Raw genomic sequence first — 24,934 nt, forward strand, 5'->3', positions numbered from 1 at the left:
CTACCTAATACAACAGTAAGACATGTTTGTATGCACTGGGTATCAATTCTAGTCTATACGACATTAATGCTTACAAAACTGAATATTCGTGCGCATAATTCCTTTCAGTTGCTTTTTCTTCTTTATTCTTTTGAATCATGTGGGGGAATGTTGGAGTTAATGAGTGGAGTATTAGTTTTATCACTCCAAAAGATGCTTCAAAAGAACAAAAAGCTCATTATCTCAAATTTAGTTTAAAGGATTTCCCTTCCTTTTATAGTGTTTCCTTCTTTATACATTTGCTAAGGGTTGATTGGGAAGGAAGCATGTTCACGGTTGCGGTTGTGGGACATTTTAGTTCAGTTACTTATTTTTTACGGAAATCAACATCCATATCCTTCGCTGATTTCTTAACTATTATCCTTAATTGATTATTGCCATTATTAATATTTCCATTTTGCCTTAATATCTGCCTAATTGATTATATTACCGTTTTTTACTTCTTGGGGACACTGAAAAAATTCCTTCTCTACTAAATTATAAAACATGTTCTCTGTATTCTCTCTATTCTTGGTATAGTTCCTACATATTCTTCTCACAAATATGCCTTCCCCAACTCTCTTATACTTGTTTCAACTCTTTTGTCTAAATCTTTCGCCGTTCTGCAAATCCTCATTATTCTTCTCCACTATGCAACCGCAACCCAGTTTATTTTCATTTCCCCAAGTGTTTTTTTTTCTCAGTCAAAATAATATACCGAAGTATAATATGCACCCAGTAAATTAAAAAAAAACAATTGCTTAAACCCAGTTTATAGATGTAATCCAAATGTCGATTCTGATGTGTTTTTTGAATAATTTTTATCAACATTTCCTTACACAAAAGATGACTTACTTTTGGGTTTTATGTTTAATTTTTTGACAAGCAATGGAGTTAAGAATATGAGCTTCAATCAAATTGATCACAAAGCCCTCTTACTCATGAATTATATTTATCAATCAACACAAAGTTAGATAACTAACTAAAGAAAACATTAGAACTTCATCAAAATCACAACACTAAGCTATTTGGATCAAATGAACAGATAAAATAATCCCAGTTCCAAGATTCGACTTAAACAATAAAGATATTTGAAACATTAGAAGTAAACCAAAGTTTGATTTTACTAGCTAAGAATGTTGCATTTTACCAATATCAAATTCCAATTTTGGGATTAGGTTATTAGAAGTATATTAAAAAAAACCTGCACCCCAGTTGCATCTGGTGGTTTCAGCACGCCAACTCATCAACGTTTCTCCTATCTTAGAAGAACTCTGAAATACTCTCGAGCGAGAGTAATGAGTTACAATGGAATGTGACTCTTCGAAGTATCATGAGCCCAGAATCCCAAACAATAACAGATTGTTGGGATTGCTCATGTGGTGAGATGCGATGCTCGTCGTTGGTTATTCATTGTCCGGATCGTGATCGCCATCCGCTTCTTCTATCACTTCTATCAGCATTCTGAGTTTCTAATCCGCCATCACATGCATTGACCAGCGACGTCCCCCTTCTTAAGTGCTTTTGTATTAGTTTTACTTATTTTTGTTTTAGCTGGAATGTACGAGCTCATACAGCTCATTTAGGTTTGTTCGTTTATTGGTTGTTTTCGATTTGGTTGTATTAGCATTAGGTTGTACTTCCGCTTTTAATTAATGCACGATTTCTTATTTTAAAAAAAAAAATCCAATTTTGATGGGTAAATCAACCACAATCAGCCATCGTACCAGTTTGGCCGCCCTGTATCAACACTATATCAATTACTGAAGATGACATATACAACTCAGAGTTGACATTTTGGGCGTGTTTGTCGACGGAGTCATCTAAAACTTTTCATAAAGAAGGGACTGTGGAGGGTTAGGTGGGAGGGTGATGCAGTGATCTTCTTTCGAAGCTTCTCTATCACAAGATAATTCATCAACTATGAGTACTTGTTTTGACCTTCTGAAATGATTAGATCATCCGGAAAGAGTATATCATTGAATTTTTGCATACTGGTATTATTTCTTCGAGTTTCAATGTCTGACAAAGTATAATATTGTAATTGTAATTCTATGGGGGAACAAATGACATTAAAATAAGTTATTACATTAGCATATTTTTTATCATCATTGATCTAACAAACCCCTCGCGTTTGCAAACTCTTTTGAATTTTTGACGGAAATATCATCAACTGCGCTGAAGTCTTCGTAGCATGTTGTTTACAAAATTAAGCAATGTTCTCAAATAATACCTTTCTCCAAACACAAAAGTAGCATGATAAATCTTCCTATAGAATATCCCTTTTTCCTTGGAGTCAAATGTGTTATATTTTGCTTCTAGACAAATTTGGTAGGAAATTCCACGTAACTCAACTCTTTAGCCTCATTAAATTGCTTATTACCATTCATCCAAGTTAAGAACTTTGTCTTATCAATGTTTTGCCTTTCAAGGACATAATCAACATCAAAGTCATGCTTGTACACAACAAATTGCTCGTCAGGTAGACGAAAACTTAATCTTTCTACCGCAAGAGTTCCGTAATGAACACTGATGCTCCGTTTGGTAGGGCGTAAAACATTTTTCCGGAAAACTGTTTTTCCTCTATTTTCAGTTTTACATTGTTTTGTTGGCAAAAGAGTGTAAAATCATTTTCCCTCGGGGTAAAATTACTCTACCAATGATGGAAAACCATTTTCCTTTCAAAATGAAGGGAAAACGGTTTTCCTTATCTTTCTTGTACACTTTTCTCACTACCTTCTTACTTCCCCTTTCATTTTCCTTTCATTTCATCATTTTTCTTACATGAAACCAAACAACGAAAAACTAATTTTGGAATTGTGTTTTCCATTGTAAATTGTTTTCCATGAAAATCATTTTACACTGAAAATGTTTTAAGCCCTACCAAACGGAGCCTGAATCCAAAACTCCTCCACGTAGCCTCACACAAAGAGATATAACGACAGCCATAGTACATCTTATCTCATCTATTTTCTCAAGATCATCAGTATTCTTTCTTTGTTTATATCCAACTGTTGTTATCCTGTCGTAATCCTTATTTATGTACTTGAATAGATATTTGATCGATCTAGCTCAATTGATTACACCACTCGACATTAGTGTATGCTCGATATCTTTGCAGCAAATAAGGGTTATATGGGATAACCTATTATAAGCTTCAATACCGTTTTTGTTAACTGTAACACCAAGATCTTGATTTCTATATTAGTATCTTTCTTGATCAACACTTGTTCTCTCAGTGAACTTGTTTGGAAAATTCCTAGTGCATCTAGGTTTTAGACCTGCATTGATTTTTTTTGTTTATCTGTTTATTTATATCTTTACTCTATTGAATGCATACTTTTAAGAATATTTTTTGTTTGAATACAATAATATCACATGATAAAAACATATAGATTTTATGTTACTTTCATGTCGTTGATTTAACGTATATGAATATATAGTGTTCTAATAGTTAAAACCTTAAACCTTTAATTTCTGACATAATTTTTAGTGTATTTAAGACTAAAATCAAATGAGAATGAAGTGGTTATCAAATTGATAATTGATTTAGAAATTAATAGAAAAACATACGTACTTTTATAATTATCAGTCAACCACTCGAGAGGGGAGACCAAAAGACTAACTATAATTTTTGCCAATTTTTTTTTGATAAGTCATATAATTTTGCCATTAATACTTCCTTGACGGATTTACATCTACGGTATACATTTAGTTCTTAAATTGAATTTTTCGTTATAGTATATAGCTAATTTTATATATAAAAAAAGTTTTATTGTTGTAATCTTAGTATAGGATAATGTTAATTGCTAGAAAAAGAGCCCTTGTATAAGTTCTAACATTGAATAGGCTTGTTCTTCCCAGCTTATTTTCAGTTCAGTTCAGCCTAGTTCAGTTCAGTTCAGTCTAGTTTGGACAATACTTTTACTCTCACATATCACTATTCATTTCAGTTCAGTCCAGTTTGGAAAATACTTTTACTCTCACATATCACTATTCATTTCAGTTCACTTTAGTTCAATTCAGTTCAGTTGTTTTATGCCGAAGAAAGCATGCCCTTACATATGTTATCATGTTTTAATTTAACTCTTTGTGATGATTTGAAGATTCAGAATACCAGAACCCGTAACACCAAACAATGTTTTTCCATCCTAATTAATGCCAAATCCAATCCTTATTTTTGATTCGTATTAGTTGCACAACTTTCCTAATGTGTGCTAGAAAAAAAAAATTCAAAAATCCAACTTGAGTGATTTTTTTAGGGAACTTGAGTAATTTTTAGTTTATCACAAATTAATTTCTAAATCAATTATCAATTTGATAACTTTTCTCATATCCACTTTTCTGGCCTAAATATGGCATTTTGAATCTAATATGTTCGTAATTTATTAACTCACATAGTCAAAATAAATAAAAAAGTGCATTTTTATTTACTCGATAGTTGAAGAAATTATTCATGAAATGAATTTCATATTTGCGAAAAATAAAGAACACTGAAGAAAGAAATGTAGAGAGAAGAAAGAGGAGAGAAGAATTTTATTGATGTGTTTGAGAGAAGAAAAGAAATGATTAAATTCATTTCATGAATTTCTTCAACCATCGAGTAAAGAATAAACTACTTAACTAAAGAATACATTCCAGCTTATATACAAGTAGCTGAATTGCTAAGCTAAAGAATAAACTAAAGGCTTATACAACAAGTTTAATTATAACTACTAACTTAACTATGAGCTGAGTTGGCAGTTAGTTACAACCTGATAACTAACTAACTGTTATCTTCAACAGCCCCCCTCAAGCTAGGGAGGATCTTCAATCAAACCTAGCTTGGAGCTCAACTTGAGATGTTGTGGAGAAGAAAGGGCTTTAGTGAACAAGTCAGCAATTTGTTCTTGTGTAGGAATGTAAGAGAGTTCTAATAACCCTTCCATCACATTTTCTCGAGTAAAATGACAATCTAGTTCTATGTGTTTTGTTCTTTCATGCATAACTGGATTCTTGCCAATATGTATGCTTGATGGATTATCACATAGAAGCTTCACAGGTTGCAAGTTATCAACACCAAACTCTTGCAAAAGTCTAACCAACCAAGTTATCTCTGTTGCAGCAGCTTCCATAGCTCTATATTTAGCTTCTGAGATACATTTAGAAACAGTGGCCTGCTTTTTAGACTTCAATGAAACTGGAGAGTCGCCTAATAACATTACATAACTAGCAACTGATCTTCTTGTGTTTGGACAAGAAGCACACTTTGAGTCTGAATAAGCCTTCAAGGTTAATTGATTACTAGCACTTAACAAGATTCTTTGACCAACTGTCCCAGCTAGGTACCTAAGAATATGTGTCAAAGCATCAAAATGTTGAGTTCTAGGTTGATGCATATACTGAGCGTTTGCATTGCATAGGAAAGATTTGGTCTAGTATGAGTTAGGAAGTTTAATCTCCCTACTATACTCCTATATAAAGCTGGATCACAATAATAATCTCTTGAGTCTGTTGTAAGTTTAAGGTTGGCTGGAAGAGGAGCCTTAGCAACCTTAGGCAAGTCTAACCCACTGGATAGCAACATCTCCTTGGTGAATTTCTTTTGTGTCATAATGATCCCTTGCTAAACATGACTTATTTCCATGCCTAGGAATTAATGTAGTTTCCCTAAGTCTTTGATACTAAAGACTTTATAAGATGAGCTTTGAGATCTTCGATAACATAATCATCATTGCCTGTCAATATGATGTCATCTACATATATGGCTGCAACCAAAAGTAACGTTTCACTCTTTTTAAGGAATAAAGAGTAATCATTCAAGGATTGAACAAATCCTTGTTGTAGCAACTCAGATGTGAGCTTTGCAAACCACTGCCTTCAAGCTTGCTTCAGGCCATAAAGTGATTTTTTAAATTTGCATACAAGATTATGTGGATTTGGAATCCCTTCTGCATATTCATATATATTTCCTCTGTCAAATCCCCATGCAAAGATGCATTATTGATGTCCAGCTGAAATAAATTCCACTTCTTACTTGCAGCAAGAGCTAAAAGATATCGATCTCACGGTTGACATTTTCACTACTGGTGAAAATGTTTCTTCAAAATCTATCCCATATTGTTGTGTGTATCCCTTAGCAACTAGCATTGCTTTTAGCCTTTCCAAACTTCCATCAGACTTTAGCTTTACCTTAAACACCCATTTACACCCTATGGCCTTTTTATTGGGAGGAAGAGCAGTTAACTCCCATGTGACATTTGATCCCAAAGCATCAATTTCCTTTTTCATTGTTGTAATCCACCCTTCATTTTGAGAGGCTTCTAAGTAGCTATTGGGTTCTGTAATGGTAAATGCACGAGCTATTAAAGTTTGAAGGGAGGAAGGAACATCTTGAAACTGAACTAAGTTGCACTAGTGAGAATAAGTACTGGTAGCAGCAACATAATTAGTTACCCAAGCGGGTGGTTTATGATTTCTAGCAGAATGTCTGGTGGGTGGTATAGGTGGTGGTATATTTGGTTATATTGAGAGATGAAGAAATAGGAGAAGAACTAGGGGGAGGTATATCATTTGAAGGAGAAGAAGTAGATGAAGAAGGTGTATTATTTGAAGGAGAAGAATGATGTAAAGAGCTTGATGTAGTAGGTTGATGTTGTGGAGAGCTTGATGTTGTGGAGAGAAAACTCAAGATATTATCCACATGTACTTGAGTTTAATTGCATCAGATGCAATTAAGGTACTTGAGTTTAATTGCATCAGATTTATGTTTCATGAGAAAAATCCATGTAAACCTTAAGATATTATCCACAAGTGTATTTAATTGCATCAGATTTATGTTTCATGAGAAAAATCCATGTAAACCTTAAGATATTATCCACAAGTGTATGAAATTGATTGAATGCATCATGTGTACAAACTACAAACCTTATAAGGCCCCCAAGTATCTATATGAAGCATTTCAAAACAATCAGATGTTTGAGTGACACTAGTAGGAAAAGAAGTTCTAGTCTGCTTTGCCTTAGGACAGACTTGACAAATAGACTCACAAGAATCATTAGTACAAGACATTCCTTCAACAACACGATGTATTTTATTGTAAGGTAAATGACCTAATCTTAGATGCCAGAGCTTCATGGCTTCATTATCAGGAATACAAGATGTTCAACTAGCATTTAATGATTTCTTCATAATCACAAATCCATCACTAGCAGCATATAATCCAGAGTCCAGCTTACCAAGAACCAAGGAATTATTTAAGAATGTTCCCAAAGGATGCACTTATCACTTGTAAACATTATATCACAATTAAGATCTTGACATAATTTGTGAGTGCTTATCAAATTGAAAGTACAGGAACATGGAGAACATTTTTAAGCTCAACACCATTCTGAAATTTCATATTACTAATATGTTGCATCATAGCATATTTTCCATCAGCAATTGTTATAGTGTTCTGTGTTTTAGTGAATATTTTCATATGAGTCAAATAGAACTATATTTGAACAAATAATGATCAGTTGCTCCACTATCAATTATCCACTTTGAATTAACAGATGATATTAAGCAAGTACCTGCTACATAAGCAGAAGTTGAGGTAGAATGCACAAGATTCTGTACATTCTAAGTAGTGGAAGCGGTGACACTATTTTTTTTTTTTTGCTAAGTAAGAATTTTATTAATCACCAAAAAGACAAGTACATCCAAAAACTCTTCCAGAAAGGAGCAGCCCAACTAGGTTGGCCCCCTCACTAACTGGTAGAGAATAATACAATATGCATACTATACAGCAGCCAACATACTATCTATCCATAGCTGATCCCTAGCAGTGATTTTATGAGGTAATACTAGTCTAATTCTTTGTTGTATCAGCTGCTTCAGCTTCCTGAATATGAATTCAGGTTTCGACACTACATGATTCCAAATTGCTTCATTCCTTACCCACCAAATCTGGTAAACCAGCCCACTGAAGACAGCAGCCATGAATCTTTTTTTCACCCCAGTTCTCTTACTCTTCATAATAAACAGCATCTGCCTAGGGAATATACTGTGTTGGTTTTTCATGCCCATCCAGCCCCTAACCAAATCTAAGCATTGAGTTGAATATTTACATTGAATAAAGAGATGATTATGGTTCTCAATGCCTTGCTCACAAAGATGACAGGAATGTAAAGCCTGTACACCTATCTTCACAAGAATGTCTAGAGTTCTCAGCCTTTGTTTCATCACAAGCCATCCAATCACTCTATGCTTTGGAATCACTAATCTGTTCCATATTAGTTTATCCCAATGCACAGCTGGTTGCTCCCCTATGAGTTTTTTATAGACTTGCTGCACACTGAACTTTGTCAAACTATTCCATTCTTGCTCACTATATAGCAGCTTCAGTTTGCTCTTCACTTTACAAATTTGCTTCCAATACCAGCAACTGTCTATGGGAGGCTCATAATCCCACCACCTTGCATCTTTGACATATACCTCATGCACCAATTTCACCCACAAATTATTTTGTTTGGTAGAGATTGCCCAAACATATTTAGCTATTTCCGCCACATACCACGTTTGGATTTGCCTGAAACCCACACCCTTTGCTTGCTTAGGTAAACAAACATGTTCCCAAGCCACATTACCTGGTTTACTGCTATTCCACTCTCCAGTCCATAGGAATGCCCTGCATATCTTTTCAATCTCCTTCAATACAGACTTTGGCAAGATAAACATCTGAGCCCAATATTGATGAATGCTTAGCAAAACTGAGTTCACCAAAGTGACCCTAGCCATATATGACAGATTCCTACTGCTCCATACTTTAATCCTTGCACACATCTTCTCAATGATCCCATTACATTCAGCCACCCTGATTTTCCTAGCACACACAGGCAACCCTAGATACCTAAAAAAAAGTTTGTTGTGAGCAAAGTTTGTAGCAGCTTTGATTCTCTGAATTACCTCCTGACTTACCCCTGCTGTGTAAAAGTCAGACTTTTGCTCACTGATTTGTAGGCCAGAAGTAGCTGAAAAGAGTTTGAAAGCCTTCAACATAGTGTAAACTGATGGAAAGCTCCCTTCACAGCACAAAATTATATCATCAGCAAACACCATGGGTGTTAGTTTGCTCTTCTTGCACCTTGGATGAAACTTGAACAAAGGATGATCTTCCATGCTTCTTATGAGCCTTGATAAGTACTCCATGCAAATGACAAATAGGAGAGGAGAGATGGGATCTCCTTGCCTTAAACCTCTTAAAGTAGCCATGTAAGGATCCATTAACCATTAAAGTGAATTTAGGAGTTCTCACACAAAGCATGATTAAACTGACAAACTTTTCAGGAAATTTGAGAGCTTATAACATCTCTTCTAAGAATTCCCACTCAATTGTATCATAAGCTTTTTTTAAGTCAAGCTTTATGATACAGCTAGGTTTAATGATTTTCCTCCCATAGTGTCTCACCAAGTCTTGACACACCATAATATTATGAGCTATGTATATCTCCTTTACAAAAGCTCCTTGATTTTCAGCAATGAACTCAGGCAAAATTAAGCTCAATCTATTACAAAGCATTTTAGTGATGCATTTATATAAGGTATTGTAACATGCAATTGGCCTAAACTCACTTACAGAGCTAGGGCGCCTTACTTTAGGAACTAGGGTTAAGATAGTAGTATTCAGCTCAGTGAGAAGCTTACCAGTGTGTAGCACATCTAGTATAGCTTGAGTGACCTCCTCCCCTATCACATCCTAGGTATCTCTGAAGAAATGAGTCCCATACCCATCTGGACCAGGACTTTTGTCTCCTGGAATAGAAAACAAAGCTACTTTCACCTCCTGTGCAGTATATGGCCTAGTAAGCATTTGCATTTGCTCACTTTGCAGGACAAGACCCTTTTCTATCACCTGATTGTATACTTTAGTTCTATGCTGCATAGAATTACCCAATAACTGCTCATAATAAGCTAGAAAGGCCTTATTAACATCATGAGGGTTATCTTGCCAATGCCCATCACTGTCATTTATAGGATAAACAGTATTCTTCATTCTTCTTGCCTTGATGGATTGATGAAATAATGCAGAATTCTCATCTCCATCTCTACACCAGCTCATCTTTGCCTTCTGTGTGAGAAATTCTAGATAAGTTTTGTGAGTCTGCCTGTAAACCATAGCTGCCTGATACTCCTCACTCCTTGCAACTTCACACCTTGGATTCTTTTGCAGCTCCACTTGACAAGTAATCAATTTCTGAAAAGCCTGAATGTCCTTACTATGAATATCAGAGTAACCCTCTCTATTCAGTCTCTTCAAGGCCTTTTTTTGTATTTTTTAGCTTCTGCACCACCTTGAACATCAGAGTACCTTGCACATCTACATTCCAGCTGTCTCTAACAATTTCAAGGAAGCTTGGGGCATTACTCCACATTTTAAAATACTTGAAAGGGTGTTTACCAATCTCAAGATTTGGATGAACCATTATGACAGCAGGGCTATGATCAAACTGGCCCTCAGGGAGGAAATGTGTCACTGCAGTAGGAAAGCTATCTAGTCATTCCTGATTCACCATAGTCCTATCTAGTTTACATAGAACCCTGTTCTCACCAAATTGCTTGTTGTTCCATGTGAACTTGTAACCTGTACTAGCCATATCCTGCAAACCACACAGTTGCACACAGCTTTGCAACCTCATTGTCTCTTGTTGTCTTACAATAGACCCTACTCTTTCATCAGGGAAAAGAACACAATTATAATCCCCCACAACCATCCATGGCATTCTTCTTTTACTTGCAATGACCTCTAAATCCTGCATGTACACTTCTTCTCTTTCTTTTGCATCATTTGAAGCATACACAAATGAGCACCAAAATTGAGGTGAGACACTCACAGGCTTAACCATACAATTCACCAATTGGCTTGTACATTTTCCTATATTCACATGAAAACTCTAAGGATTCCATGCCAAAATAATTCTCCCCCCTTTATGATAGGAGGAGTTAGAAGTAAAACACCACCCTTTAAACAAACTAAGGTAAATCTCCCCCATTTTAGGAACCCCTTTACTTTAGTTTCAAGGAGCCCAACTAAACCAACTCTTTGGCTATTTAAAACCAACTTAAGATCCCTTTGTTTTTGTTGGCTGTTGAGACCCCTTACATTCCATACAATAATCCTACCCATGATCTTCAGGAGGTTTGCTGCCTCCTGAAACTTTCCCTCCAGCCCCACATTCAACCATTCCCACCATCACATCTTCACCTGTCAGAACCTCCTTATGCCTACTTGTGTCTGGTGGCTCTCCCCCAGTATCTTCTTCCACCTCATCCAAGACAACAAATGTGTTATGAGTAGGAGCCACATCATTACTAGCTAGACTCCTCCTTACTGGGTTTTTAACAGTTTGAAAAACTACAGGCTGTGAGGCCCTAGTAGTATTCCTGACCTGTCCTTCTGCTCCTTGACCCTGAACCTTCTGCCTCCATTCCTTCCTCACTATAGGCTTCTCACACCTTGAAGCTTCATGTCCCATATTCTTGTAGGCAGTACATTGCAATGGCTTCCATTCATAGTGAACTATAACTTCCACCATATTATTAAGTTCATTTATGAAATGCAACTTCTCAGGGAAAGCCTGTCCTATGCTCACCTCCACCATAATCCTAGCAAATTGTAATTTGTCCTTCTTGCTAGTGGCCTGATCAATTTTTATCATTCGACCTATGGGTTGTACAATTTTCCCCAGACACGACTCCCCCCAATATTTGAAATCCAGTTTTAGTTGGATCCAAATAGGTAATACCCTTATGTCATCCTTACAAATATCTATATCAGCAGACCATGGTTTCACTACTACAGGTTTGCTATCAAAAAACAAACCATTACCAGCAAGAACATTATCTCGTTTCTCCATTGTAGTGAACCCGACGACATAAATACCTTTCTTAACCATGGCAATTTTATCTATACCACTATTCCTCCATATTCTCCTAAAGTAACCCTCCATAACATGTATTGGGGGATTGGCTCCAATAACATAACAATACACAACAACTAAACTCCATAAATCAATCTCCAATTGCACATCCTCCATTTCTATTTTCACAATATTCGGGTTTTCATTTTCTGGAGAAAATAATATGGGAACAGGTTCAATGTTACCTTCTATTCGACGACTCTGTTCTTGACTTATCTTCTCTCCCGATTTCTGGATAGTCTCCAGCCAATCTGAGAAGTTTTCTCTCAGCATTGTCTGTTGTTGCAACGACCTCAAAGATGATCTAGGAGAAAGGATTTCAGGTTGATAATCCATTGGTTCTTCGTCATCATCCTCAAGAACCATTTCCTCAATACCCATGACTTCATCCACCAATCGAACCTTCTTTGCCTGAGATTCAGTAGGACCCTTCCCTGGAACTATGATTGAGTTTGCCTGATTTGCCTTCTGCTTGGCTCTAGACTTCCTTGCCATGGCTGTTACGTAGGAACTACGCAGAGAAAATTTAGAAAGAGAAGCGCGCAAAACTAAGTATTCTCAGCGGTGACACTGTTGCTGGCATTATTCTGGGAGGGATCTTGTACTACCTGCACAAGTTTATAATATTGTTCAGAATAAGTTCAGTAGGTGCAGCATTTGAACCATCATCATCTCCATATACAATGGCTGCAATTCTTTTGTCTTTGCCTCCTTTGAAGGTTGAAGGTTTATGGAGCTTGTAACATCTATCCAAAGTGTGTCTATTCATCTTGCAATGTTCACAAAATATATTCCTTCTTGAACCATTATAGCCTCCTCTATTACTATTACCAGAATTCTTGTTCCAATAATTAGGAGGTTTATAGACAACAATCTTCAAGTCAAACTTCTTGTCGTCTGCTGCAAATGCCATAGCATGAGTTTCACCAGAAGTAACAATACTTCTTTGTTTTTCTTCTTGAATTAACAACCTATATTCCATTGAGACATTAGGCAGAGGTTGTATCATTAAAATGTTAGACCTCACATTAGCATATTTTGTATCCAGTTTCATCAATAATTGAACCAAACGCACTTCTTGATGTTGTTTAACAATTCTTTGAGTGAGATTACAAGTATATCCAATACATGTACATACAGGATTTGAATTTATGCCACTGAGTTGATCCCAAAGTGCTTTATTTCCTTGAGATAACTCATGTAGAGTTTGTTGTATAGAATATAATTGTGCTCCTGAATTCTGAGATTACCTCTCTTCAAGATCCTTTCATATATATCTAGCACTAATGAAATAAATCACACTTCTAGCTATAGTAGTATCCAAAGAATGAAGGATGTAGGATGTAACCATAGTATTGCATCTCACCCAAGCAGCATAAGTAGGATCCGTAGATGAATATTTAGAAAGAGATCCATTAATGAATGACAGCTTATTCTTACAAGATAAAGCAATCATAATACCTCTTTGCCATTCATTAAAATTATCTCCATTGAATTTTACAGAAACAAGAGGATTTGCTGGATTTTCAAAAGGATGAATGAAATAGACACTAGAAGGATTTTGTGTGAGAGTAATGTTAGAAGAGGTTTCAGATTACTCGGTCATTTTGTCAATGAAATAAAGATGAAATTACAGTAAGATATTAAACAGGATCAATTTTGAAAAAATCAATTTCAACTTTCAATTTTAAAGAAGAAATGCAGAAAATAAGAATCAAGAACATAATGAATTAATTTAGAAGAATTCAAGTAACTTTCAATCAACACAGAATCAGAAACAATCAAATAATGATTCTGGAAAAATTCAGATCAAACCTCAAATTTTCAACCGATGAACTGAACGATTCTTCAAAGAAAACTTCAAATCAATGAAGTAAAAGAGCTTTCCTCAGCTCTGATACCATGAAGAAATTCATGAAATGAATTTTATATTTGCGGAAAATAAAGAACACAAAAGAAATAGGAGAGAAAAATTTTATTGATGTGTTTAAGAGAAGAAAATAAATGATTGATTATACACATTGAATTCAACTTATATAAAAGTAGTTGAATTGCTAAGCTAAGGAATAAACTAAAAGCTTATACAACAAGTTTAGTTATAACTAACTCTAAGCTGAGCTAGCAATTAGTTACAACCTAATAACTAACTAACTAATTGCTATCTTCAACAATGATAGTTTACTATGGGAGTTTGTAAATTGTAATATTCTTTCAAATGTTTGTTAGATACTCCCTCCATTTTTTTTTGAAAGATCTACTTGGTTATTATATATAGACACTTTAAGGCAAATGAGAGATTATTAAAAGTGGGTTCACCTGGTTTCTTTACTTTTTTTTTTTAACGAGGAGAGAGAGTGTGGATTCATTTTATTTTAAAGGGGATAGAGAACATGGAAGAGAGAGAGTATTTGTGGGCCAAGGATGGTTAAATTGTTGTATATCTTTTGCCAAATGAGGAATAAAGCATAGTGACTAGATATTTAAAAAACGGATGGAAAAAGAAAATGAATATATTTTATGCCAAGGAACAAATTTCGATTATTCCGCTAAACAAAAGATAAATGCTTGATTTTTAAGTTTTTTCAAAGATCAAAATACTTGTTAAGATAATCGACATCATAATTAGTACTTCCTTTGTTCTGTTTAAATAAAACTAGAGCATCTCCAATGGCAAGCTAATTGCAAATTAGCTTGCAATGCCACATAGAATTTCCACCCATTTTCATTTCTAGCTAATTGATACCCCACTGTTAGCTACAACTTTCCATTTAAAGGGGTCCCGTCTCGCTTAAATGAGACTCGTTTTCTCAATAAACTTAATTTTATTTATTTCATAATTTTACTTTTTCTTCTAATTTATTATTCAACAGTAAATCAACTAGTACATGATGCATTGCAATAGCAGGAACATCATCCATCCAAGTACATGACTAACTTACGTAGTATTATAGAAATTGTAATCAAATTTACAAAATTGTTCATTATTCTCGATTTTTTAGAAAAATTGATTCTAATTATGGGTCGTTCGTTCAAATTAATTCAACGTTATTTTTAATAAGCATGATCTGCTCATATTGAACTGTAAGACCAATAACCTTTTTTTTCAAGTTTCTCTTGTCTTCTTTCTCTTCCTCCCCCTAACAACCCATCTGTACTCACCAAAATATTTTTGAATTCAAAAAGGATTAATTAAAGGGATTGAATAATCAAGCTTGGTTTGAACTTTGGAGGCTTCTTGATAATCCTACTTTTTTCCAATAATATCAAATAATTTATTTAAAATATATATTACATGATGTTTGATATACTCGTCTCATGGGGTGATATCATCATTGGCAAAACAATTATTTATTCATGCAATTTTGGCCCGCTTAAAGTCCAACATTACTTTTGGAAAGTAATTGAGTGACCCAAACTCCCAAAGGGTTGCCAATCCTTTAGTTATTGAAATTTCATTGGTCAAGAATACATCAAATCATTAAGTTTATGTCAATTTTCTCTCCAATTTATTGCATATATACTAATATTTTATATTTTTATTCTATAGTGACTAAGAGGCTTTACAACTCCTCATCTCAAAAAAAAAAAAAAAAAGAGGCTTTACAACTCTTAGAATCACTCAAACATTTTCCTACTTTTGACCAGACCAGAAAATGGGCTAGATTGTGAGCAATGTTGTTTTCGGAATAGCATTCCCAAGCAATTAATACACACCAACAATTGAACAAAAAGAGAACATTTTCCTTGGAAAAGAAGATAAACCCACTCTAATTTCCAAATTGAAATGAGCATTTTTTACTGTTAACGTGGTTAATACAAAAAGAGGGTAACTTCAAGCTTTGTCCAATTCTACCAAGAATTGGTAAATCAAGACCTAATATTTTGGGGTATCTAATGTTTTTTACAAGAGAAATGCAAAAGAAAGCTCTGGCATCATGCTTTACCATTAAGGGAAGTTGGAATTCACAGTTGCGGAGTTTGCAAGTTTATGTCTTTGTACAACTCTTAGACTTTCATCAACTCCTGAAATAAAAATGTTTGTCAGATTTGTACCATGCAAGTACAGAACAAAAGAGAATAAAGGACGAATGAACTTTCTTTGTATGATAATATCATGTAGTTAATTCCAAGTTCCAACTTATGCACATATGAGGACTGTATGAGATTGACTATGTCAGTGAATCAAGAACTTAAACTTTTGTAACGAGCTTGAAATCCTCGTAAAGCCACCAAACCAAAACTAAGAGACAGTAGTTCACAGAAAACAAAAGGGGGAAATCCTGTGTAATTACATGCTCACCAGTCAAAGAAAGAGGGCATGACATGCACAGGAAATATAGAAAAGGCAAAAATTAGACCTGTTTCTGGCTGCAACATGTCAAGAGAAATTATAACTCATTACCTGGTCCTTTTGCTTGTAGATAGTCTCAACCTTCTTCATGTACTCATCAGTCATCTTCTGCAATTAGGAAGAATATCCAGTTGCTAAGTTCTGGGAAGAGAACTATCAAATAGATAGAGTAAAAGTAAGGATAGCATACATTGAGGTACAGACAAAATTCGCTTCATTTGCAAAGGATCACTATAACTGACTTGGGTCGTCTCTAGAAGGTATCATTTGCTGCTATACTCCCTCAGTAAGAATATAATTGTCACCAATAGTTCAACCAGCAATATGTGACAGCTAAATATGGGGTGATCAAACAGCATGTACCTTTCCCAAATTATCCTCCACAGGATTCTAGATAACCCAATAATTTATGGAAATTCAACCGACACCAAGAACATGGTTACATATTACTATATTAGCAATTCTGTAGATGGAACAAATAGAAATCTCAAATCCAAGATAAACAAGGAATTAACCGTATATCCCAGTGGCGGAACCAGGGGGCTGGCATAGGCCGTGGCCTCCCTGATCATTTTAAATATCTATTAAGGTTGAAGGTGAAAAAAAAACCAATCATCATTTCTCAGTTAAATGATACATACACTTGGTCTTCCTATGTTAAAATCCTGGTTCCACTACTGGACTTGATCCAAGAAAACCGAACGAAACCAAACCCATTAAGTTCGCAATGTGTATTATCTAGTATTTACATGTATAATTCAATAACTACCTGAACAAATGCATACATGAGTGAATGAGAGAAATAGAGGAGGGATCCCAAACTCACAGTTTTTTTTCTTCAACATGTTTATTCAGAACTTCATTTTTATTTCATACCTAAACTGTAGCAACCAAGCACCGGATACACCTCATCTCACCAGATAAACCAGCTCTGAATACAGCACCATTAATTGGCTTTCTAAAGGAAATTGAGGACAACATAGGTTCAACATTTAAAAAGGGCATTATTCAAGTGTATCCATATATTTTCTACCTTAAATCTACTCTGGCCAATAAGTATATCTGAACCCTTTGTATTTGAGCTTAAGGACCTGTGCATTCTGCACCCAACGGTCTTCGCTCCTTTTCACTATCCCTTCTAGTTGTGAGCATGTGGCATTCTTATTACATATGCATCTCTTAACCATGCACAGGCTATACTATATTTCATGTTCGCCGCCAACATGCAATGTCTAAAATACACATCTCTTGGCTGAAAAACATTTCTGTGCTATCAACTAAGCGGTCTATAGTGCTAACTCCTAACAATGAATTCTGCAAAATCCCAACAATTTCTTTATAATTAGCTAAAATTGGGAGGAGAGAAAAAAAACTCAACTTGAACCGAATGAAAAGAACGAAATAATTTCAATAAGTATTAAGCAAAAAATGAACAGGGTCATGCCGTCATGAGAGTTCAAGCTAATAACAACTCAGATCCTGCCAGCATACTGTCCCAAATGGCCTAAAATCAGAAAGATAGCTGCCTTTCCCCCCCCCCCCCCCTAAAGGCCCGAATACGATGCCACTATGTAAACATACATTTACATTCACAAACTTGTGCAATGTGAAGCCTGATAATACCTGCAGATCAGCGGATAGGTCTTTCACATTATCTTCTGAAAGCTTTTTTTCCTGCAAAGATATAGAGATAACAAAGATTTTTGTAAGGATTCACATAAAGTCGAAATTACAGCAGTTCTAATTGAAAGATCACCTTCTCCAGTTTTTCGTAAGCCTTCAAAGCATCTCTTCTTATGTTCCTCACTGCTACCTATGATGAAATAAATTTTGCACAGGAACAGGCGCATGAGAGTTTTGCCACACAAAAAGATTCCTCCAATCATTGTATAACATAAAACTGCAGAGTTCAAGATGTTTATTTCAACAATGGATTAAGCTTGACTCTTTTTTGTCTCATTATCAGAAAGTCTACAAGCATGAACAACTCAGTTGCTTCTTCATTAATTGGGAGTAAGTGATTATCTGGTACAGCAGCAACACTTGACATACAAAATTCTAGTTTATGCCTGGATACAGCGAAGGATGTAATGTTAATCAGCTAGTATGCAAAGTTAGAAATTTTAAAGTTGAAAAACCATTTTTTACTCATAACTCAGTTATGCATCAACCCAGAAACACTCATACAATAATCAGCACAATTTCACAAAACATTATTTGCAAAAGCTTATACAAGACAGTCTCACAGAGGAGTTTGACAAGACCCATGCTCAATAATGGATTTGGCCATTGAAACTAGTTTGTGCATTTATATGTGCTTGCTGAATCCTTGCTAAACTTTTCATTCTCATGAAACATTTCTGTGAGAGAAGTGCTTGGAAGGGTGGCTGCACATACATATACCTATTTGCAAGTCTTGGCGAAGCATCTAGACACTTAGCAATCCTTTCTGATTGAACATGCATACAGAAGCCTACAAATGTCAAACTAGTAATTAAACTTTCAAACAAGTGCAATACAGATGACCTCATCCTATCAAGTGAAGACCTTAGATACACCATCAGACGTTCAACCACTCACTAACTCATGCACCTATGCAAACATGGGTAGCCCATGCACAGGGTCTTGACAAGGGAAAATGAACAAAGTGTAGTCAACTAGAGTCACATAGATAAAGAAATTAAACAAGATCTGCAGTATCAAACAAGCCTTGGCTCTAGTTTTGAGAACCTCAAGAGAAAGGTATAAAAACAATTAATACACCCTCCGTCCCATTTTAGTTGTCATACTTTGGGAATATAACAAAATAATGGATCATCATCTAGTGTTATGTTTTCCACTTTCTATATTAGTTTTGACCAACACGAATTGAGTTTAGTGGCATATTAAATGTAATTGTTGTTTAATAATGGAAACTTGATAGGTATTTTCGGACTTCCTATAAAGGAAATTTTGACAACTAAAATGGGACGAAGGGAGTATGAATGTATGATCAAACACACCTTTCCTTCTTCTGCAAGTTTAGCAACAACTTTCGAAAGCTCCTGCGCAAAATGCGAGTATAATATTAGATGAGGACCAGTAAAATATTTCAAGAATCTATACTCTGAAATCTGAAAGAGAGCAACATAGGAGGAAAGTCAGTCTCTTAAAAAACTTCTAGCTCTGTTTTATTTGATAGAACAGCCATGAGTTGATGAATATCAGATCATTGTTTATACCATAAAACTCGAACAGTAAACGATTTTTGCAAAACCATCAACTTTAAACCCTCTAATATTGGAAAAAGATCTTATAATACATAGTTTCAAATTTCAATGGAATACTGATCGACTCAATACAAGAAGCATGAAGTGGAGTGCCAGAAGCTATGTGTAATATACAATGAATTTCAGCTTTCAATGAAAAGGCCATCATACTGTGCATATCTGTACTTCTAATATTGTCTACTTCCTTTGGACATCAACTGATTTCTTATGCATTTTAATGACCAAATTGCAGACTAATTAACTCATGATCCACACTCCACAGCATCAAGGCACAAAATACAGTTAGAAGAAAAAAACAAAGTTCTGTTCCTGAGTGACAAAACACACAAGCCATAAGGCAAGGTCTTCCCTAACTATGTAGACAAATAATCAGAGCATATAAGAAGTAATTAAACACAGAGAAAATTGAGGTACACATAAGATGCCATAACTCAAAACATAAATAAGATTCCACCCACCCCCACAAATCTCCAGTAGAAAAGGCCAAAGATCAGAACAAATATTAGCAGGCCAAAGTTATTGTAGTACTCTAATTGTACCTAGCATAAACAGGTTTGGCATGTAGCAGTCAAAATCATAATACTACAACCTATCCATAATCCATGCAACAATTGCATTTTCAAGGTCTCCAATGCACTACGTCGACCACCAATGTCTTCGACTTTGTATTAGTAGAAATTTATGGTGAATCTAACAAGATTCCACATGGCTATTCTTTTCCATATGATGGTTATAATTTGTGGTCAAAGTATATAAAGTTTGACCTTAAAATAGTAGTGATGCATGGTTTCTTGAACAGAGGAAGTACTAGATATAGGGTAAAAGGTATCTTAGAAGGATTAATCTGAATGCATTTGCCAATATTTGACAGTATAAGTTTGTAAAATCGCCATTTATGTTCTTGAGCCTTCAATAGTGATGTAAATTCTATTCTCCATGGTACAAGGTCATTCAAGACTACCTTCCTTCTCTCTGATGTTAATGGAGGCAGGGACAGCCGAATAACGTCACCGTCATTATTTGGCGATAGACCAAGTTGAGAGGTTACTATTGCTTTCTCTATAGCCTTCAAGCTGGGAAAGCAAACATCACAGTGAGATCTATTGAACATGTATATAATCAGGATATTAGAATGCATTAGTTGTGTACATTTAATATACTATATAAAAGGAGTATTACATATAGTTGAAGAAAGTAAGGATGAGAAGACTCAAAGATACTGTTCAACTTGTTGGTTCAAAATTTTCATAACAGATACTAATTACAGGTCTTTCTTTTCTCCATTCATCAATGTATGACTTTGCTACTAAGATGATTCTCATAGAACCAAGAAAGACTCTTATTATCATCAGTATCATGAATAGATAATAATATACTCCCTTCGTCCTAAAATGAACTCCAAATTTCTTCATTACACACAATTCTAAGAAGTCGTTGGTGATGGGTCCATTGTGATTTTTTTCTTATAAACTATCATTGTTATTGAAATTTAAGAAAATTGTTTTCAGTCCTAGTGGGACAAAGTGTAGACCCAATGAGAAAAGCATAATATTTTATTATGAGGACCCTACACAATTAAAGAAATGGGAAATCTATTTGGAACAACCATTTAAGGAGAATTGGGAAGTCTATTATGGGACTGAGCAAGTACAATTATACATTCTCCAAAATAAAGAAAAGAAAGGAAGATTGGGAAGTTTCCAAAATACTCTGTCACTTTGACTCTTTACTGTGTCTTGCTTACCCATGTCGGACAGTTGGACATGGGTCTGTATTCTTGCCCACCCCTTCAATTATGAATTATCATTGAGACACCTCAAGCATCTTGAATCACAAATTCATTAGGAACGTAAAAAGAGAAGGAAAGAGGAGTAAATGCTGATACATGCTCATAAAAGCCAAATGGACAAAGGATCATAATTTTGACAAGTTCTAGAAAACAGATATAATCTTTAAAAAAAATTTCATATAAGCCATGTTCTATAATCCGACCAATTATGAAGCAATACCACATAACACAATAACAATTCTTATTAGATTGAGCAATACGCTAACTTCCTCCCATGACCATTAGTGGCATACAAAAGTCCCCAATATAAATATGTGAAAAGAAGTTATACATTGTCCACTTATAAGTTTGACAGTACCTTGATTTGTCATATGGCGATATTAAAATAGAACTAGCATCTGGGGAACTAACTTGAGCAATGCTTTTCAAGCTGACTGGAGTTCCATAGTACTCGACCTGTTGAGGCATACTGGTCAAGACATCTGGTGATGAGAAGTTCAAATAGCAAGGAGTTGAAATTGATTGCTCATAGAGATGAGTCAGACATTGCACCCAGCATGCAAACAACACTAATATAAGTACCAGCAACAACAATAACTCAAAATGGTTTACAAGACATAATTAAAATTTGGTATTGCAGGAAGATGCAGGACACACACCTCTACCCGATCCAACATTGATGGACTAGCTCGATTTGTCCTTACAGAATTGAAATTTGAGCGTACTGTTTCAAGAGTCTTCTCCATCCTTTGTTTCTTTGAAAGTAAAAGAAAATTACAAATGGTTAATTTCGATACCTAGTCAAGCATGAACAATAATGCAGCCAAAAGAAACAACGATTCCTATTCCTGGGTAATAACACAAAGCAAGCTTACAGTGTCCTTTTCTATCGTAGACTTTTCAGCTTCAATTTCTTCAATAGTTGCACATTTAATAGTTCCTTCTCTGAAGTAAAAACCACCAGAGTATATCAAAACTTTATAACTCCCTCACCAATTCATTAACCCTGAATTCAATAAAAACCGAACGGACTCGAGGCCAAGGCAACAGGCATACCTGTTTCGAGACAGATTCACAACAACAGACTTCACAGGAAACTTCTGAACACGACAATTTAACCTAACATAGCTAGCACCAGAACTCCAGAATGAAACATTGGTTCGTCCAACTTGGTGTTGTAAATGATTGCATTCCACATTACTAACACCTGAACAAAATTACGCAATTTCTTTAACAATTCTCAGCATTTAACAACTAAATTCTTGTAAAATCTCAATCACAGTAACAGAGAAGCACATATATCTAATTCTTAACTTAACAAGCGCAAAATCACAAAGCGAGTATGAAGAATTAAGACATAAATTCCTAATCGTCAATTACACGCAATCGAAAAGGTAAATGATAAAAAGTTCCGTAGAATTAGGTTTCACCATATCTTAGTAATAATTAATTGAATTGAACGATAAATGTAAACTGAACAACTACTTTCGAAAAGAGGTCTTTTAATGGATAAATCAAACCTTGGAGAGAGGCGGAAACTTTGGTTCGGGGAATAGCTTGCAGATAAGGAGTTGCAGAAGAAAGTGACGATGTCGCCATTACAGCTGAGTTCAGAACTGCTGACACCCGAGTTTAGGGAAGAGAACGAATGAGTAACCTTCGGATAAGAGTGAGGTGGAGAGTTTTGAATTTTGAAAAAATTGTTTTATTTTTTACACCTATACAAAATTACAAAGGGAAATTCCCAACGATAATCCTATATTATGGAACATTTGCAATGGTAAACCGTTTTTCTTTTGAATTTCAAAAATAATCCTATACTTTGTAATATTATACAACCGTGACATTAATGATGGTTAAATCGTTACCTTGACCGCTAAACCTATTTACTATCCTAACCCAAGTTAACCCCAAACCACTACCTAACCCACTAAATCCCCACCCACCACCACTCTTCCACTGAAAACATTATACTCCCTTCATTCTCTCCCTTTCGATGACTTTCTCTTTCTCCTTATCACTCTCTCCCTCCTCGTGACTTCTCTTCTCATCTTTCTTTCTATTTCGCTGCTGCCTCCCCAGATCTTCATCGTCACTGTGTTCTCTCCCCTTTCACGTTGATGTTGTTGTTGCCTCCCCAAATCTTCACTGTCGCTGTGTTCTCTCCCCCTTCACGTTGGTGCTGCTACTGTTGTGACTGTGGCTTGTCGGTGTTAGTGTTATCCCCCTCTGTCTCTTGCTCGAGTCTTCCTTCCTTCTCTGCTTGCTTCGCTCCGTCCTTGATTATCTTTTCTTTTATCTTGTTGATATGGTTGTTTTGAGTAGTTAAATGGTGTTTTTGGTGGCTGGAGTGGGCTTTGGATGGATGGGTATTGGTTTCAAGGCAATCTAGATTGGAATTTCGATGAGTCTTTGGTTTCAAGGGGTCAGACAATGGTGGTCGAGTGGTGTTCAGGTGGAGGGGTGGGACAATGGTGATGGAGTGGGGTTCATGTGGAGGGGTGGGACAATGGTGGTTGGATGGGATGTCAGTGGGCTAGATGATGCCTGGGGGTTGGTGTTAACCTGGGTTAGGTAAACCGATAATAATAACGGTTGAATTAACGGTTTGATCATCACTAATGTCACGATTGTATAATATTACTAAGTATAGGGTTATTTTTGAAAATTAAAAGAAAATCGATTTACCATTGCAAATGTTCCATAATACAGGGTCACCAGTGGAAATTTCCCAATTACAAATACATTAACTAGAGAAGTCTATTGTACCACGTGACACTCTCCTCAAATTTCTAATACAAATATTTTATGTCCATGCATAATGAAAATATAAATATTATATGTAATTGTAAGATCTCAAACACGTGACCTTTGAAATATTGCAATGAAAAGTAAAAGTTTAACCATCGATATTTTATGACTTTATTGTCTAATGTTTGAAATTAAATATGATAAAGTCTTATAATAAATATACTTGACTAAAAAGATGTAAACAAGTATATGCATCTCTAACACTCTTATTACGTAAATAATAAGAGATTATTGATGTCATATTCTCTTATCACACTTCATTTTCACCTATTATTTTCAAACTAAAACTTTTCAGATTTTTTAATTATCACGTCAGAAAAAAACTTTTCAATTTTTCAATGGACAAAAAATACAAAAAGTGACAAAATAAATTATAAAATTTAAGAATATTAACATATTTGTAATTAAGTTACAGTTAATTGAATGAACTCAGTTTAAAATAGTAAGATAACTCTGTCTTTTGCAAATCCCATAAGTGACCAAACTTGGTTATGGCAACCAAAGGTGAAGGTTAGGCCGGATATCGCATTCGAGATCTCGAAAATGCGATTTCGTCATTGCACCTTCAACCTGCACCCCACGCCCTTCTCGTACTCAAAAAGGGAAAGAAAGAGAGCAAGGGGAGGGTCACATGGGGGATTCGATCCCCTTTGCTCGCCACTCATTAGTCTACGATCTTGAATGCCATATCCGTTAGCTCAGTTTGACAAGACGACATTAGTTGTCAGTATAAAATTTGAAACTTAGTTAAACCTTT

At 35.3% G+C, this 24,934-nt stretch overlaps 3 protein-coding genes across 4 annotated transcripts; all 3 read right to left on the reverse strand.

The window, feature by feature from the left end:
- Positions 1-7,779: 7,779 nt before the first annotated feature.
- Positions 7,780-9,264, reverse strand: LOC125496676 (uncharacterized). The gene has a single exon (XM_048642202.1). The coding sequence runs from the start codon at positions 9,262-9,264 to the stop codon at positions 7,780-7,782; it is 1,485 nt and encodes a 494-aa protein (XP_048498159.1).
- A 472-nt stretch (positions 9,265-9,736) lies between these two features.
- On the reverse strand, positions 9,737-10,883 carry LOC125496677 (uncharacterized). The gene is made up of 3 exons (XM_048642203.1): positions 10,622-10,883; positions 10,332-10,513; positions 9,737-10,234 (listed from the first exon to the last, which is right to left on the reverse strand). The coding sequence occupies exons 1-3, from the start codon at positions 10,881-10,883 to the stop codon at positions 9,737-9,739; spliced, it is 942 nt and encodes a 313-aa protein (XP_048498160.1).
- Positions 10,884-15,677: 4,794 nt separating this feature from the next.
- On the reverse strand, positions 15,678-23,056 carry LOC104891203 (ribosome-recycling factor, chloroplastic). Of its 2 annotated transcripts, none has more exons than XR_007273463.2 (11): positions 22,887-23,056; positions 22,423-22,573; positions 22,242-22,311; positions 22,026-22,121; positions 21,725-21,822; positions 20,539-20,650; positions 19,311-19,352; positions 18,065-18,121; positions 17,932-17,982; positions 16,360-16,461; positions 15,678-15,980 (listed from the first exon to the last, which is right to left on the reverse strand). XR_007273463.2 is itself a non-coding variant. In XM_010676863.4 (11 exons), exons 1-11 carry the CDS (start codon positions 22,963-22,965, stop codon positions 15,963-15,965), a joined length of 831 nt encoding a protein of 276 aa, XP_010675165.1. In that variant the 5' UTR covers positions 22,966-23,054; the 3' UTR covers positions 15,678-15,962. The 2 variants fall into 2 exon arrangements, 1 of the variants encoding a protein (XP_010675165.1); XM_010676863.4 differs by having other exon boundaries at positions 16,360-16,416; positions 22,887-23,054.
- Between the last annotated feature and the right edge of the window lie 1,878 nt (positions 23,057-24,934).

The sequence above is a fragment of the Beta vulgaris genome, chromosome 4 (genome assembly GCF_026745355.1).
Source record: "Beta vulgaris subsp. vulgaris cultivar EL10 chromosome 4, EL10.2, whole genome shotgun sequence".
Classification (NCBI taxonomy): Eukaryota; Viridiplantae; Streptophyta; class Magnoliopsida; order Caryophyllales; family Amaranthaceae; genus Beta; species Beta vulgaris.